An 18,036-nucleotide genomic window follows, 5' to 3' on the forward strand; every position below is an offset into this window, starting at 1 on the left:
AGCCCTTTCTATCTTTGTATGACACCCTGCATTTAGTGACGAAGAAAAATATACATGAAAATCAATGACTCTAATTTTTAAAAATTTTGCTTGTTACCTTAGGTATTACTTGCTGTGCTGCTTGGTGACGTCCGCTCGTATTGGAAGTTCGAGACGGAAAGGGATGACACCAGGTAGCAACAGGATAAATTTTAAGAAATATAAACTCTAGCAGGACTAGCTTTCGCTATTATCCTATGAATGTCACTACTATTAACATTTGGCTCACTACAGAACGAAGACCAGATTATTCTGGAGGAGCGAGATAAGAGAACAGTGGAAAAAGTAGGAAAAGTAGGAAGTATAAGGGAGCAAAATGGGCCCCTCCGCGCCCATTTCCGTGAGGTCCTGCCTCTCCTGAAGGGAGCTACGACCCCTCCGTGGCCCCATAGGGGACCGTGTTTTTTTTTTTTGAGGAAAACCCCCGAGTCCTGCGGCTTTCGCGCACAGGACTAGGGGGGAAAAACCTCAGGAAGGGAAGGAAATCGGGTCGAGGGACAAGAAAAACGCACAAAGGGGTAAGGTGAAGTTAAACGCGAAAAAGCTAAGATAAGTTAAACGCGAAAGGGACAAGTTAAACGCGAAAGGTCTACCCCTAGTCAAGATTCACCGCAACGAAAGACCGCGGGCGTAGCACCCAGCGATACCCTTGCGGGCACGCCGGGACATCCCGAAGGACGATATTTAACGCTACAACCTCCGTCCCTTCCCACGGGCGAGCCCAGTGGGTTAGACGTAAGGAACCACGCCCGCCGCCGGCGGCGGGCCCCGTTAGCCATCGATCCACGCGCAAAATGTCTCCGACAGAGGGTGACTTTATACTAGCGGGTGCTCAATAGCACCCGCACCTACCCCAAGTGAAGTGACCCCCAAGCACAAGCACAAATAGGACTTTACCCAAAGTCAACGGACTACCCCTCCGACCTCCCCACGGACAAATAGGATCGTCTCTACCCACACAAGTGCCCAAGGGTCAAGACATATTGGAGCGTTTTTAGCAAAGCGAACAAATGATACTAAATACGCGAGAGCTAGACACCTGGCTAGATTCACTATACGAAAGACCATGGCCGTAGATACCCTAAGGGGGCTCAAGGCCCCCGCGGGAGACCCATAAGGTCCTGTTGCGGCCACAACTTGGGCCACCAAACACTGAGCAAGCTCAGCGGATGAGGCGGAAGGGCAACCCCCGACACCATGGTCTTAAGTCTAGCTGCACTAACAGGGTGACTACCCTTATATGACTACTCGAATTAATATGCTCGACCCGACAAAGGAAATAGGAAAAGTAAGACAAATACAATGAAAAGTGAGAGGGAAAAAAGCGAAACGAGAAGAAAAAAATAAAGATAGAAATGAAGAAGTGAAGAAGTAGAAAAGTAAGGAATAGAATTATAAAAGTGGAGAAGAAATGGGGTAAGAGATAAATAAGAAAGTGAAGAATCGAAGATAAAGAAATAAGGAATTAATGAAGAAATAAATATAGAAGAAGAAGAAGGTTGAAAATGGATACAGAAATAAAGAAGTAAAGAAGTAGAAAAGTAAGGAATAGAGTTATAAAAATAGAGAAGAAACAAGGAAAGAGATAAGTGAGAAAGTAAAGAATGAAATATAAAGAAATAAGGAACTAAAGAAGAAATAATTAAAGAAGAAGAAGAAGGTTGCAAATGGATATAGAAATGACTACTCTTATATCACTACTTGAATTAATATGCTCGACCCGACCAAGGAAATAGGAAAAGTAAGACAAGCACAATGTAAAGAGGGAGAGAACAGAGTGAAACGAGAAGTTATGAAGGAAGATAAAATTTAAGAAGGTAAAAATTAGAAAAATAACGAATGGGGGTATAAAAGTAGAGAAGAAATAAAGAAAGAGATAAGTAGTAAAATAAGGAATGAAGGATAAAGAAATAAATATAGAAAAAGATAAAGATTGAAAATGGATATGAGGGGTGTTTTCGAGATACCAGTATAGGAGACTGGCTCGAGGAAGAATGAACGAACGAGAAGACAGAAGGGAAGATAGAAATAAAGAAGTTAAAAAGTAGAGAAGAAATAAGGAAAGACGTAAACCAGAAAGTAAAGAAGAAATAAATATAGAAATAGAAGAAAGTTGACAATGGATAGGAGAGGTAATTCCAAGAGACCAGTATAGGAGACTAGCTCGAGGAAGAATGAGCGAATGAGAAGACAGAAGGGAAGATAGAAATAAAGAAGTTAAAAAGTAGAGAAGAAATAAGGAAAGACGCAAAACAAGAAACTAAAGAAGAAATAAATATAGAAATAGAAGAAAGTTGACAATGGATAGGAGAGGTAATTCCAAGAGACCAGTATAGGAGACTAGCTCGAGGAAGAATGAGCGAATGAGAAGACAGAAGGGAAGATAGAAATAAAGAAGTTAAAAAGTAGAGAAGAAATAAGGAAAGACGCAAAACATCAAAGTTTTAAGTGTTAATATTTTACTTAATCGATTTAATTAATTATTTTAATGTCTGAAATAACATCTACTGAACAATTAATTAAAAATACTGAAAAATACGTCGATCTAGAATTAAAACGCGATCATCAGCTCGATCCAGAATCCTTTTTAATGTACATCTATGTCGACTTTATGTCCTAGGAGTCCCGGGTAGCTACGTTTGTACAATACAGAAGAATCTACCAGTTATTAATTACTTACGAAACTGATTGTCAATAAGGCAAAACTGCTTCCGTCTTATAAAAGGAAAAAGGACGTGGAAAAATGGAAGAAGAGGTAAATAAAAATTCTTGTGAAATGGGCCCCTCCCGGCCCATTGATAATGATAATGATAACGTTCATAATGCCAAGTCTTCCGCGTGAGCCATGGCGTGAGCGATGAATGTCAAAAGACGCGCGATGTTAGCAAGGTGCGGAGGTAATAATTTATCGGTGTTTGTTCACATCGATACAAGCAGCGCTCGCAGTGGCTGGGGTAATCACTAACAGATTACCCCAGCGTTTTGTGCCAAATCCTCCCATAAGGCCTACGCTTCCATGTAATATATGTTCTCTTGTTCAGTGAGTTTTTGCTGTCTGCTGTATATTTTCATATAGTCTTTCATAAGTCTTATTTATCATAAAGGTAAAAATGACTGAGGATGTTATTATAGAAGAGGAATTGTCACAGAAACACAAGAAGGAACGCAAAGAGTTGCAAGGTAACTAATTGAGGGTACATCATCTACTCTGTGTACACATAGTACTTTCTAAAATGTTACTCCTTTCATAGCTCAAATTCAGAATCTGAAGAAATCTATTTGTAAGGGTGATAAAAAAAAGAAAAAGGAGATTGCTGAAGAAATAGTTCGACTAGAATCTGATCTCGATAAAAGGCAGGAAGACGAGTTAACATGCTTCAAATTATCTCAGGCTTCGATCAAAGAGATTAAATCTCAGAATTCTGAGTTACCAAAAAAGGAAAGTGCTGATCTGGATACATACTCAGAATCTACTCAGAAACATGCAACCCAAAGAGTATCGAAAGCTCAGAAAAGGAGGGATAAGAAAGTTAATGCAGAGAAAGAACGGAACCAACAAATAATTGAACAAGAAGCACTGAATGTATTTGGAAAACGAAATGTCGAAATGCAGAGTATCAAGAAAATTCTTGTAGAACGAAATCTGATGATTTATGAAATCCCAAGTGATGGCCATTGGTACATGTTCATACTTAATAATTCTACTCCATATTGCTGTATCATTAAACATAGTATGCAATCCAAAATAAACATTTTCTTATAGCCTCTACAATGCAGTCGCACATCAGCTGAAAACGCTAGGTGAAATTCCCTTAGGATTACATGACCTCAGACTGAAAACAGCTGTATATCTCAGAGAAAATATGGATGATTTTCTGCCATTCATGTCAAATCCAGACTCAAATGATTTACTTTCTCCTGATCAGTATGAGAAATACTGCAATGATGTAGCTAATACCAGTACCTGGGGCAGTGCCATTGAGGTATTGAAAATGAATTATCTAAAAAAATAAAATCTATTAATTATATAAAATATATTTTTAGCTTCAAGTACTGTCTCGTGTACTAAAATTACCAATTGAAGTGATTCAAGCCACGGGAGCTCCATATATCATCGGTGGCGAATTTACAAATGAGAAAAAAGTAACGCTGACCTATCACCGCCATATGTACGAACTTGGAGCCCATTATAATTCCGTAACGAAATACGTGCGCGACAGTGAGAGCTAATGAAACTTTAAATCAACTAAAAATGGACATTATTAGCTATAAAGCAAAAATCTGCCAATGTATCCATGTGATTGTACTGACAGTAATGTTGATATCAATTTAATAATATTACTTTAATCTGAGTCGAATCATGAAGAAGCTGCCACTATATTAAAAAAAATATATAAAAACATGTAGAGTTAGAAATAACGATAATCATATTCGTAGTTTCTACGAGTACACGTCGTTTTGATGTAACAAAATTTTCGAAATTTCTTCTACTAAAATAAATGTATATGAATGATATTAAATACAAATATCACAACAGTTTAAGCCGTGTCGATGCAAAGTTTTTTAATTTCCATAAAATTTGTATAATTTATAACCTGCATTGCTTTTTTTTATTAATCACAAGTGTTAATAAAAATCTAGTATTATTATTATTACTATTCTTTATTGATTGGTACCACTTGTATTATCTGACATCTCTTCGTCAGGTAAATCCTTGTTCTTATTAGGATCATCAGGCTTCATTGCAGGGAACAACAAAACTTCCTAAACAAAACAGGCAAACAAATGTCAGTAAAAGTAGTGCTATCATTCACTCAATTGGTGTTACCTTTATATTATTTGAATCAGTCAAGAACATAGTGAGGCGATCAATACCAAGACCCCAACCACCAGTTGGAGGTAATCCGTACTCCAAAGCAGTACAGAAATTCTCATCAACCAATTGGGCCTCATCATCACCAGCTGCTTTATCCTTTGCCTGCTGCTCGAACCTCTGTCTCTGGACCAGAGGGTCGTTCAACTCAGTATACGCATTGCAGATTTCCTTTTTCATCACGAATAACTCAAACCTCTCCGTTAGCCCCTTCTCGGAGCGATGCCACTTAGCAAGTGGTGACATTACTTGTGGATGATCAAGTATAAACGTGGGGTTGACACACGTTTCCTCGATGAATTCACCTACCAGCTAAAAGAAAAAGATGTTATTGCAAATTTGGTGAAATTCTACGAGCAATGAAATAAATATTCTTTACTTTGTCCAGGAGTCTTGCTGTTGTTCTAGGCGGTGGACACTCCACGCCATGTGTGACACACAGATCACTTAGTGCCTTGTTAGCCTCAGCTGTATGAAACTGATCCGGAGATGGTAATTTCACTTTGAGTACATCTTCAATAGTTTTTATCATAGAAACCCTCCTAAAGGGCGGAGTGAAATCAATTTCCACGCCCTCGCCTTCCGGCCCATCTGGATGGTAGATCACTTTATAGGTACCATGTATACTCTTAACCATTCCTGCAATCATGTCCTCGGTGATGGACATCAGGTCGTTGTAATCTGCATAGGCCATGTAAAATTCACAGGTTGTAAACTCTGGATTATGGGTCATGTCGATACCCTCGTTTCGGAATTGCCGCCCTATCTCGTAAACCCGATCAATGCCGCCAACCACTAGCATCTGTAAATATGGTTTATGGTTTTTATTCCATGATGATTATGCAGATATATACTCTCAATGAATATTCTTCTTACCTTGTGATAGAGCTCCGGTGCGATTCTCATGTAGAGATCCATGTTAAGCTCATTGTGATGCGTTATGAAGGGTTTAGCTGTAGCTCCACCAGCAATCATATTCATCATTGGAGTTTCTATTTCCAGGAAACCATATTCGTCAAGGAATTTTCGGACGTAGGCTATTATCTTTGCACGTATATGGAAGATCTGTCGCACTTTGTCGTTCAATATTAAATCTAGATAACGTTGACGAAATCTGGTTTCCTATTGTAAGGATAAATAAATGCCATTAGCAATTTGTATACTTATTAAAAGCAGTAGTAACAAACAGCGATGATGATTGTACTGAGGTAAGATCTTTGCATGGGCGTACCTTGTCTTTTAGTCCATAATGAAGATGAGGTAACATGTGCAAACAGGGACTCAGAAGCTTAATACTCTTTGGCATAATAGAGAACTCTCCCTTTTTAGTTTTACCAGGATTTCCTACAATACCTATGATATCACCACGGCGGATTTTGTCAGTATCCTTAAGAAACTTCTCTTCGGATTCATAATGCTTGGCATTAGCCATCACCTGAATCTTCAAACCCTCTCCACGTAGATCGTAGAAAATGAGTTTTGCACCAGACTCCCGGATTGCATAAATTCTCCCAGCAATACTATGTGTCTCATTCTCAAGAATTTCACCTTCCTTCACTACGCCACTAAACTTCTCGATAAACCCCTCCAGAGATATGGACACATGGAACTTATGTGGATAGGGATGATCATTGGAGTCTTTAAGCTGTGCAACTGCTGCTGTTCGCAATTTGAAATATTCCTACACAGACAAAGATTATATTCCAAAGTATCTGATGAGCAAATCGTTAAGAATCTTGTAATATAAGAATGAAATAAGTACACGCGGATTGATGTCTTCCTCCTTGGGTTTCTCTTTCTTCTCCTTGGAAATGATCTCATTTTCAGCTGCTGCAGTCTTTGCCTTGGCTTCCTTCTCAGACTTCTCCTTGATCTTCTGTTCTGCCTTCAGCCGCCTCTTGAGCTCGCTGCAACCGTCGTTCCGAATTATCCTTCACTGCCTCAACTCGCACGATAAGCCAAAACGAACGTACGTACTTTAATAAAGACTGCTGTACTGAAATATGACGCAACTTTAAATGGCAAGGGAATGAAAATTCATCTAAAAATGCCGGCCGAGAAATTCGTACTAGCCTATTGGTTAAGATTCTAAGCATCGTACCAATAATTTTTTTTATCAGTGGAAGTGATAAAGGAGCTTCACGATTTCAGATTGGAGAATACATGTGATAAGTCTAGAGCGTCTTTGGAAGATTATTAATGATGTTACATCTGTCAAATAATATACCGAAATCTCACGAAAACGTGGAAAAAGCGTGGCGAACGTGTGCAACCATGCGCGATGCGGAAATCACACGAAAACTAATGTCTCTGCCTACAAATCATTTATATTACACTGTACAATTACTTGTACTAACAGAAAAATAAATCAACAGAGTCGATTGATTTTAAAATTCACTGTATTACTCACTTTTTCGACAGTTTCTCACTCGCTACCTCGGCCATGTTGGCAAGAACTTCATAAAAGAATTTGTATTACGAGGTTGGTACACTTCACACGTTTCTGTTCGAGCTTCGGAGCAGAGGTTACAATATTTAAACTGCATAGATAACAATTCTTCATTTACTTTCTAACCGGTATCTCTTGCAATCTTCTGTGTATTATATTTCACGGCATTAAACAAATAAAAATCCAGTGATCTAGAAACATTATGTGGTATAATCTGTTTCAATGAATAATGTCATTCTCTTCCACTTTGTTCAGTCGGTCGTCATGGCGACAAACTCAGTGGTTATTTTATCGATAATGCAAGTTGCTCGGTGGTCGGTAAATGAAAACTTTCTACGTTGATCATCCACAGGAAAAATATTTCAGTGCTATCTATAAAAATGGACGGATGCTTCAGCTACAAGGAGATTAAAGCATTACAAGAGTTAATCTCACCCCAGGAGGATGTGGATTCAGATACGGATGACGACGACCTACCACAGGCCGGAGTAAGAAAATTGGGTAAACTTCTTTCATTAATTTTACCAAACCTCCGAATAGCCGTCAGACACATGAACTTTCCAAAGATTAGCAGATGAATTTGAAGTTATTTTTCACTTTCCAAAGTGTTAGGTCTTCGGTCCTAAAAGTTTTCAAGTCAGGTATCCATATTCTGCCATTTCGATTTCAAATTTTCCATAAAGGACCAGCTGACATTGGTGCGCCGACGAAGGTATCGGCAGAAGAAGCTACCCAAAAGGGTCGCGTAACTCAAGTCAACACCGAGGATATTTGGCAGCTCGAGGAAATCAACAGACTGGGTCAAACGCCGGAAGTTTCGGACCCTCGTCAAGTTCCTGAGTATGAAATGAAGTTCAAACAAGCTGTGAGCACCGAGGACGTCTTCCTCGGAGTGAGTTGACTCCTTCACTCCTTTTTTTCTGTCTCATACAGCAGGTCGTTCTTTCTTTCTTCCTTTCTCTCTTTTAATATTTGCTCTTGACTCTGATCTTCTTTAGTACTATTCTTTTCTTGTATATTGACTCTGTCGACTTTTTTCATCATCTTTTCTCATGTTCTACGCGCGCCATTTCTCTACAGTTCTCTGTCTGACACGAAAGTACAATCGACTCAAATACAGAGCTTAGTGTATGTAATGATATTGGTTGAATCTTGATTTGATTCCCAGCTAATAGCATTTGCCTAACGAGGCAGCATAACAAAGTAGAATGCAACGAAAATAAAATTTAATAAAAAAAAAAGCAAATCGTAGAGAGAACAAAAATGTAATAACGCTAACAGCTAATGGAAAATCCTCGGTCGTACCACTCGCGCATATGTAACGTCTTTAATTTTCGCGGAATTCTAATAAATTTTGCATCCACTCGACACGCACTTGTTAACTCTAACAAAGCTAATTTAACCTGCTGGAATATCGGCGCTGACAAGCATCACTATACAAGTCACAGAAAAGCTAAACATTCTCAGTAATTCAGTCCAATCTATCCCGAGGAATTGTGTCTAATAAAAGTTACATTTTTCAGATGAACTACAAGACTCCCGGCAGCGCTTCTTGCGAGTGGATTACAGTTTCCATTAAGCTACCTGGAGAAACTCGGGACAAAGTTGAACTGAACGTCGAGTCAGACTCGTTAGACATCAGGAGTCCCAAGTAATGTGAACATTTTGAAAGCATTAATAACTCGCTTATACATATAATATAACGACATTCTCATAATACCAAAGACAAAAACAAAGAAATATAACTTAACATTTAGGTATCGTTTGCATCTGCTGACGCCACACGCAGTCGAGCCGAACCAATCATCCGCCAAATGGCACGTCGAATCGTCCACTTTAGAGGTTACGCTGAGGCTAACACGAGAACTAGATACCGTCAACTTTTAATATCCAGGCCATTCATTTCGATCTCATCACGTCTGGCACCATCGACACCAACTACTTGGTAATCAAGAATAATCGCTTCCAGGGACAATCACGCTAACGATCACGAGCTAGATGCTGTTAAAGGGTACAGTGCGCAAACATCGTAAACTCTTTCAGTGGTAGAGAAGTCGAGGCACAGAAGTGTGAGGCCATTAAAGACACACTGTGACGTTGCAGCTGTTGCTGCATTTAAATATTAAAGAATGCAACTCTGTCCGTTTGTATTTCTTTTTTATATTTCTTTTTATACAATGCTGATGCCAACCTGGCTGGTGACCCTCGTAATTCACTCCGGATGCGGAAAGCCACAGCCTCGTCATCGGCCTCTCGTCGATCTACGTGTGCAGCTTTAATTAAATGTGACGAGGCAACGGCTCCAGCGATTAATGATCACCCAGTACTCTACTTCCATATCGTCCACTAAACTCCAGATCTAGTGACCCACCTGAACAGGAGAATCCTAAACAATAAGAAGGCCAACGTGATAACGTCTGGCGTCGACTATCAGACAAAAGTTCTTGGAAAGGCCTGATGTCTGTCTGCTGGCACCTGCCCTATCCTTACACTCGTTGTCGCAGTACCCACAATGAAAACTAGAGCCGACAACGATGACGGAGAGTCAAGGGAAAAGGATGCTGGGACAACGAACAAGATACCATATGTGCACAGTAGCGGTACATATTAGTTGCTGGTTGGAATCCAACATTGTCACTCTTCATACGCTCTTGCACCATGTGCTATTTTCCTACATATTCTACAACGAAAACGTCCACGGTTTATGAGTCGCGTGTCACCGGGACGAGGTCGGGCCAAGCGGAACGCGAAAAATGCCACGGTAAATCAAGGAACGACGAGGAGCACGAGAGTCGTGGAATTTTAGGTTAACGAAGATGAGCAAGGATTTGTATCTACATATATACACGGATATACTAGATTACATTTCCTACAGGACGACGCCAATTGTGTCGCTTTCGCAAAATAGTCACTGCCTCGTCTATACCTTTAGATGAATAAATCCTCAATCACCGTGTTGACAAAGGATGATCTTGAAGTTTAAAATTTGTATGAATTTTCGCACCTTTCTCACTGTCCGGTAATGAGGTACCGAGTACATAACCCAAGGACATAGCTACACGCTTATTAGCTCGCCCATTGACGCCGCTTGCGAGTAAAGCCTCGGGGCATCGACTATGGAAATTTATGAGCATACAAAATCGCACGCTCTATCTGCTGCTGTTCCTGCTCCACGAGAAATCCCTTCTGAGAACGTTACGGGTTGGTCGACCTGGTGAGGTCACTCTCGCCTGACACACCCTCATCGTCATCTTTAGAATACACATGCAAATCGTAATCGTGATCCTGTCAGTTTCCTCTTGGGGCGATCAACCTCAACGCATCTCAGATCAGTTGGTACCAGTTGCCAATTGCGTTACTAGGCCGAGGTGAGTTACCTCTGATCTTTGCTTACGTACTCTTACACAATTGTCGATGCTGAAGTTCATTATTCCTATCCCGTATTTAGGACCCGGCTCAGTCCACCTCAAGGATCAATGCCAAAGATCACATCTAGCTTGTATACAGATGACTTCCTGCTGATGATATTTTGACAGGTAGCCTTATAAATTTATGAATACGTACTAATCGCATGCAATTAGAAAAAAGCAAAAGGTCAAGTAGGTTAGTGGTGACATCTGACGAGAAATTTCAGCAAGGTAACGTCAGAAGAAACGCGAATCATCCTCATCCTGATCACGAGGATGTATCAGCAGGCGTCTTCCTAGCCGCCAGCCTGAACCTTCCAGGGCGGTTCGTCTCCGTCGAGGCTGACAAATCGCTAGGCTCCCTTGGTGACATAAGATACGCATCGGTGTCGGCAGACTCGGTCGTTTCAAGGGGAAACATTGATTCATTAAACGGAACGTTGCTCGAGCATCCCAACGACGGGAGCTAGAACCCACGAGTATACCGTCTCTGTTATTCTTACGCCTATTTGTGTTCCATTTGTACTCTAACTCTTATCTCTCTTCCACCAATCTAGGAATCCTCTTCACCTTTCAAGAGGCTCAGCTATCTGAACTGATACCAATGGTTATGGAGTCTGCATGGAATTTCCTAGTTCGTGATTCTCTCTCTCCATATGTATATATAGATTCTCAGGACCCTCTTTCATTTCTCATCACAAATCAAATATGCAGATCGGGAAGTAAGTGCGTATCGCTCGGATGAGAACGACGAACTCCATGGAACTGGCATTCGCTATGTCTCTCTCGTGTTTACGAACCGTTTCGTGACCTCGCGAAGTGACTCGTTAAGTCTCGTGCACGCGAATCGCGACCAGTTCGCTGTGACGCTACGTGCCTTGCAAATTCTTCTGGTCATCTCGTACACGTAGCGTTTACATGGTCGCTGCTTTTACTCGTATGTATTTCAATTTCTTCATTCTTTTTCTCCTCTTCCATTTTCCTTACACGTGTTTACGTACCTCCTTTGAGCATCTTGAGTTTCGTCGACTCACAGTCAACTTCTTTTTCTACCAAACTGAGATTACTTCATTTCTCTTTGCTTTTGCTTTCTTTTTCTCTTGCCCTTTCCCTTTACTCTCGTCTTCTTCCTTTCTCAAGACTCACCAAACCTTCAACAATGTAAATATACTGATAATCCTTATTAGCGAGATTTCACGAGCCGGCTTTTTCTACTTGCTTACGTACTACGTTCACCAAAATGGCTACGCACCTCGTTCGATCCATCCGAATACGTTTTTTTTTTGTGTATTTTGTTTCCAAAGCTTTTCAACGTTCATTGTTCTTGCATTAGTACGTGCTTTTACACGTACACCGTACTCGACATGCATATGCCTCTGTATTCTTTTCAATTTCAGAATGCTGTACCAGATTCCAGGGAAATAACGGCAACTGTTTGGATTCCACGAGACCAACGCCACTTCCACATTTTCACGTTGATATTCCAACAGAGCTGATGGGGTTGGCGGGTCGAATCCGATAACGATTGCGAATGCGATGCACGCAGCTTGAAAATATCGCGCGAGCCCGAAGCTCCGTTATACAATCTATAGGCGTTTGTTTAACGCGAAAATTTAACCGACCACGAAAGGGCCTCACACGCAACGAAACAGAAGTCTGAAGATTGCACTGATAAAAGAAAAATAGCCGTAATTTAGGGAAAGAAAACTCGAGGATAATTTAATACTCTCAGTTGCTGCGTAACCGACCATAGAATTGATACCAGCCAAGAATCCGTTAATAAGATACAATTAAAACGAAAAAGTCTATCAATTTGCTTCTGGCTCTTGAAAATCAATAGTTTATTTCAATGACGGCCTCGTATCACGTTCAATGTACATTTCGGATTATTAAATAAGGCGTTCTCACTTGTGTGGCATGATCATCGGTTTTCCCAGAGAATTACTAGCTTTCGTGTTAAAGCAACCGATAAACTATAGTTTCCAAACTTTCCCAATATCAATCCCGTCACGGAATGAACTTTCTCGAAACATGCCGGCCGATCCAGTATCGTATAACCTGTAGACTATAGCTATGTAATTTATAAAGAGAAAATTTAAGGCTGTAAGAACGATGCAAAGTATTCTTAAATCGTTGCCACGGTATGAAAAAAAAAAAAAAATAATAGCAAAACGTGAAAAGGTGCACGGTAGTCTGCATGGGTTATCCTGCAGAGTATAAGAAAAATCATTCCTCATAATTGCCACGAATTTCAAGCTAGGCTGTACGACCCCGCAGTATCGGTCTACGGACCTACCTACTGTAGTGGGACACGTGGGCTCGTAATTTTAAAGTCTAAAAATACAAGAGGGATTGCAAACATTAAAGAAAATGTCTAAACATTAACATACCGTGCGCGCCGTACGAGTATCACGACCGTTGAGAAGCTTCAGAGGACGAGGATACGAAATGGACAAAATTATTACGAGCAGTCTTACATTTAAATTACACGTTACGTTGTGCGCGCTTAGTCTACGACCGTTGTGAATCTATTGACGAAACTAGACATAGTCGCGCCACGCGTGTAATTTCCAGATACGTACTGAGTGTGCGCAGTCGGTAAATTCGCGAGCTCCGGTACTGGCAAGTTTATTCACCGTGGGAAATGACTGTCAATAAATGTAGAGGCAAATAAATCATTAAATTCCCAATGCGTCGAGCGATTTAAAGGTAAATTGAACATTTTACATGTATACATATATACGTATGGTAGATACATGGCTGCCTGTATGTAATATCGCCACATATTATTTAATAGTCGGATAAAAAACACGGACTAAATGAGCGTAGCTGATCACGCGACATTTATTTCGTGCATTTTTATTCTCGCGTGCTTCATTTACTTGCCAATCTTTTCCTCCAAAGCCTAGACGATCTGACTGATTTGCTGGGAACGATCTAATCACAATTGTTATGAAATATAGTACAGTGTATATAAGTATATATGGAGTTAGAAACAACTGGCAGTGAATACTCTTTCCCGGAGAAGTAAAATATAAGCGCATTGCGCAGCATGACGCGCAGCCGCTATCGATACGTATTTAATATTTTATTTCTCAGTGGCAAGTCGCGTGTGCCTGACTTACTTGTAATTGAGTATTCACCTTAAGGAGGATATTATCGCCACGACGCGTATTTTTATGGAAATTATATTTGAGGAAAAAAAAAGTTTTGCCCCCAGAGAGATTTGAACTCTCGACCCCTGGTTTACAAGACCAGTGCTCTAACCCCTGAGCTATGGAGGCCCTTATGGTTCCTCGATAACAGTGGGACGTTGATAAAGTTCTATTCAGATTATGATTATATCTTATAATTAATTAATTTTTGTTCAATTGGTATAAACGTTTTCTTATCGGTTTAACTATATCTCTTTAGTATCGAAACTGATTGCGACTTATACTCTATGATTATTTCGGCGAACTTTCAAGAATCTTGTGAATTGAAACGGTTGGAACTTTCTTTTATACGAAAGGCGTGAAAAAGCACTGGTCCAGCAATGACACTCTTAATACTTAACGTGACCCAGAGCCAGAGGCTGCTTGACTTGCTGTTCCACTACCTCACCTTCCTTGACTATGAGATTTAGGTGTCGTTATGTAAAAGCACGTATTCTGTGAAATAAAAATTATTTTAAAAATATCTACTCGTAAATACAATCTAACTTATGTAAGCTATTTTATATAAACTGTCTTGTATGCTAAATACAGTACTTTTCATCAGGTCCGTACACTACGTAACTCCCACGTTAATGAGTATCCAGAGTACTCCGGTGGGTGTTTGACGAACCGAAAAAAGAAGAATATTTAGGGTTCGGCGAGGATGGAAAGTCAAATGTTTGCAGACAAATCGTCGCTCGTTTTCCACGACGGAAAAATCAACAAGCTCGTAGCAACGCCGAAAGTTGATTTGCACGTCAGTCGCAACGTGTCGTGAATAACAAGTCGTAACGACCGGAGAAGATCCTTACCTCGAGAAAGTAGCATAGTTTGAATATCCCGCCGGTAGTAGAAGAGGGCGCAGCTGTAGCTCTTCATTGGAACGACTTTATAATTGACATGGCCACCAACCTGAAACATGAACTCGGGTTATAGTCGATTCAAGTTAACTTAGGGCGACGTCGATTCGTGATAGAAATGAATGAGGAAAGAATAGGTATAGCTTGGCTTGGCTCGGTACGACAGCAAACTCCCTGGCGACCTATTGATTTCTGATTAATTTCACCCGGTTCAATTTGCCGAACAATCGTCCAATCAACGAGCTGCCTTTCTCAGTGCCTCGTATTATATTAAAGTCGACAAGAATTAAAATAAGATTAGGAATAAAGTTATTAGCTGTAAATATTTCTTCAGTCTCATGGAATAATTATTATTTAACAGAAAAAGTCCATTTCTTTTTTACAGGGATGAATTCACCAATGACCTTGGGATCACGTGGGTATAACCAGACACCCTTGTTACGGCTAATGACCACTTACGTGTGAGTCATCAAGAGGATTTTCATGTAACTTTCTTTTTTTTGGTTATAATTTTCGTCAGCCACCCCACGCCCTTTTACGTCATCATTTTGTTACATACGCCACCCCCATGTTCATTTCTAGCCCAGCCTTTCTTTTCCCTCATTCGACGCATTACCCACATTAGCTTCGGGCTTGAGTTACGATCTCGCACTGTACTCCATTACACCAGGAAGACCCGGGGCTGACACGGGACGAACTGTAATAAGGGAGTAGACGGTAAGCAGACACGCTCCAAATTGAACGGCCCTAATAACCAGTGAACTTTAACCTCACCCTTTTATTACCTTGAGAACCTTGAAGCAGCCACTTCCAGTATCGCGTCTTCCCTTGCGCTATAATATTGTTAAGGGTGGCCCGACTAGCGCGTAGAGGAAATTAAACGTAACCCCGCGATCGAAGGGTCGATTGTTCCTCTCTCCGCTGGAATAGAACAAAAAAATATATATATTTATTTTCTCAACGTCACCATGCGGACGATGGGAAACTTTTCAGGCGATTCAATTTAATCGACATGTGGGATACTGGACAAAAATTGCCTTCGGAGAGATTCGAACTCTCGACCCCTGGTTTACAAGACCAGTGCTCTAACCCCTGAGCTACGAAGGCTACGAATACTTTTTCCAAAAATTTTCCCACCACCACCAGTCTTCGTGAGCCGCTTAGATACTTTTTAAAAATGACCTTTCTATTCTTACTTGGTAACCCTTCCGCTCTGACGAACATCATCCCCATGCCTAAGTCACTCTCTCTCAACCCCCTGTTACCCAGTTCCCTATTCCCGGACTCGTAGTTGAAAATCGCAGCAGGGGTTGAAAGTCATGAAAAGTCCGCGTAAAGATGCCCGCGGAACTTGGTAACGCGCAATTTGGAGCCGACTGTGGAAGCAGTTATGATAATGTCCCAGGATCTCGACAAACACGGCACTGCGGATGGTAGTGCGGCACATACGTGAAAAGCATGGAGGGCGATTCGAACTCTCTGGAAAATCTCCATTTACCAGCCAGCCCCTAGCAGGTCTTTTCCTTATGTTCTCCAAACCTTCTTTCGCCTTCGTCTTCCATTCAATTGCCTTTCTTTCTCGTTCAAGTCTATCCCACGTAACGTTTTCGCACCCTTCCCCTATCTCCCAGCATCCCCTTGGCGCCCGACGTGTCTCGGGACGGAATAGGGGCTGCTCGGGAATTTTCGCAGGCGTTACCATCCTTAAAAGTTAATTGTGTACGGGAGTAAGGTGGTGGCAGATGCAGAGAATGTGGTGGCCCGTAGACATTTTCCTTTACTCCTCGACGAGAATTGATACTGCTGAAATCTTCCAAAGGCGAGCATCGGGGTCGGCAGAGGGATGACGACTGTGGGCCAAGCGGAAGAGGAAAGACGGACGGTGGTCTGGAAGGAGGAAAAAGAAATTAAAAAAAAAAAAAAAAATTTCGCACCCACAAATTTGAGATACCATATAAGGACTTTCTCTTGGTGAGAAGGAGAAAGGTATAGATGAGTCGTGCAGTCATCGCCACGCAGGAGCAATGGTTCTGTCAGGGACAGAACCCCTTTTGTACATTGTCACGCGGCCAAAGTTCATCTCCATGCTCGTTACGCGCAGCCTTACTTATAATCTTCCTGAAAGCAGTGAAAAAAAAAAACACGTGAAAAGTTTTCCCTTGTCATAAAGTCGATGCGATATAAGGGTGCCTATAAGCCAAGTGTCTGCCGAGGACCCACCCTCAAATGAGCCAACATACGTTAGACGGAACGCGGAATAGGCTTTGGAAAAGTTTTTATCGACGTATGAAAAAAAAAAAAAAAAAAAAAAAAAAAAAAAAAAAAAAAAAAAAAAGAAAAAACATCCACTACTCACTTCGGCACGTGTAATAGGAAATATAATAGCCACCATGTACACCAAAACTTGTATAGGAAATGTAAAAAGGAGGTTTCGTTTCCATTAAATGTCCAAGTCTAAAAGATCGTAAGGTTCTGTAGGGCCGATCACAATCGGTGTGGTGACTATGAAAAGAAATTGTTATACGGGTTTTTTGTACGTAAGCGAAACCATTTGAGATTGATAACAAGACGCAAAATTGCCCTATTATCGAAAATGGTACAAATGCTGTATGTCTGTGTGAAGGATTGAGAGCGGCCATTTTATATATTTATGATAATGATAATCAAATATCAAATAAATTTAATAACTGATAGCGATAGATGATTAGTGGGGTTTGAACGTGTTCCTTTAACTTACGACCATTCCCAGCCCCCATAGCTAAAGTATTCTGGCCTCGAGAGCGGTAAGGGGTTTACCTTATCCCAACTAAGAAAATCGACGTATAACGATAAGGTTTGTAGGGGGTTGAGCGAGTTTCAGTCGTACGTGCAAAGTCGATTATCGATGACATTCCCGAGGTTCTGAAATCGATATCTAATTACCGTTCTAACCCCCTGAGAATTTCCTTGTCTCCTCGATACCAACCCCCTACACCAACTCGACTATGAACTCTACCGGGATTAGGTTGCTGTTCCCGTATTACACGATACCCGGTATACGAGGTAGGCAGGCACCCCATGTTGTTCCTACTGGTCTTCAGTGCTGCCATCTATATACCTTCCTACCGTGTAAACAGGATCCGTCTATTATCTTAGTATGTTAAGGGATTCAAATACATAGGCTAAGGTTGATAAAGCCATCAGTGTATTGTTTATCAAGAAAACGTTAACCCCC

General features: G+C 40.9%; 3 protein-coding genes, 1 long non-coding RNA gene and 2 other non-coding genes across 10 annotated transcripts; 2 read left to right on the forward strand and 4 right to left on the reverse strand.

Moving 5' to 3' along the window:
• Positions 1–3,015: 3,015 nt before the first annotated feature.
• On the forward strand, positions 3,016–4,575 carry LOC107274325 (OTU domain-containing protein 6B). Its single transcript, XM_015753350.2, has 4 exons — positions 3,016–3,219; positions 3,291–3,717; positions 3,803–4,022; positions 4,084–4,575. Exons 1-4 carry the CDS (start codon positions 3,150–3,152, stop codon positions 4,267–4,269), a joined length of 903 nt encoding a protein of 300 aa, XP_015608836.1. The 5' UTR covers positions 3,016–3,149; the 3' UTR covers positions 4,270–4,575.
• A 1-nt stretch (position 4,576) lies between these two features.
• On the reverse strand, positions 4,577–7,474 carry LOC107274312 (lysine--tRNA ligase). The gene is made up of 7 exons (XM_015753341.2): positions 7,323–7,474; positions 6,675–6,819; positions 6,144–6,593; positions 5,789–6,034; positions 5,292–5,714; positions 4,868–5,224; positions 4,577–4,803 (listed from the first exon to the last, which is right to left on the reverse strand). Exons 1-7 carry the CDS (start codon positions 7,355–7,357, stop codon positions 4,702–4,704), a joined length of 1,758 nt encoding a protein of 585 aa, XP_015608827.1. The 5' UTR covers positions 7,358–7,474; the 3' UTR covers positions 4,577–4,701.
• LOC107274333 (protein PIH1D3) lies at positions 7,424–14,397 on the forward strand. Of its 5 annotated transcripts, none has more exons than XM_025091734.1 (8): positions 7,424–7,437; positions 7,714–7,862; positions 8,045–8,253; positions 8,885–9,012; positions 9,119–10,729; positions 10,810–10,897; positions 10,996–11,247; positions 11,326–11,409. In XM_025091734.1, the coding sequence occupies exons 2-5, from the start codon at positions 7,742–7,744 to the stop codon at positions 9,246–9,248; spliced, it is 588 nt and encodes a 195-aa protein (XP_024947502.1). In that variant the 5' UTR covers positions 7,424–7,437; positions 7,714–7,741; the 3' UTR covers positions 9,249–10,729; positions 10,810–10,897; positions 10,996–11,247; positions 11,326–11,409. The 5 variants fall into 5 exon arrangements, with proteins under 5 accessions (XP_024947502.1, XP_015608858.1, XP_015608886.1 ...); XM_015753372.2 differs by lacking the exon at positions 7,424–7,437 and adding an exon at positions 12,166–14,397 and having other exon boundaries at positions 7,620–7,862; positions 11,326–11,705; XM_015753400.2 differs by lacking the exon at positions 7,424–7,437 and adding an exon at positions 12,166–12,199 and having other exon boundaries at positions 7,620–7,862; positions 11,326–11,402.
• On the reverse strand, positions 13,980–14,052 carry Trnat-ugu. Its single transcript has one exon. It is a non-coding gene; the product is annotated as a tRNA-Thr (tRNA).
• Positions 14,398–14,508: 111 nt separating the features above from the next.
• On the reverse strand, positions 14,509–15,736 carry LOC107274362. The gene is made up of 3 exons (XR_003061818.1): positions 15,608–15,736; positions 15,443–15,519; positions 14,509–14,874 (listed from the first exon to the last, which is right to left on the reverse strand). It is a non-coding gene; the product is annotated as an uncharacterized LOC107274362 (long non-coding RNA).
• Positions 15,737–15,856: 120 nt separating this feature from the next.
• Trnat-ugu lies at positions 15,857–15,929 on the reverse strand. The gene has a single exon. It is a non-coding gene; the product is annotated as a tRNA-Thr (tRNA).
• Between the last annotated feature and the right edge of the window lie 2,107 nt (positions 15,930–18,036).

This window comes from Cephus cinctus, unplaced genomic scaffold, assembly GCF_000341935.2.
Source record: "Cephus cinctus unplaced genomic scaffold, Ccin1 Ccin1_scaffold0093, whole genome shotgun sequence".
In the NCBI taxonomy this organism is placed as follows: Eukaryota; Metazoa; Arthropoda; class Insecta; order Hymenoptera; family Cephidae; genus Cephus; species Cephus cinctus.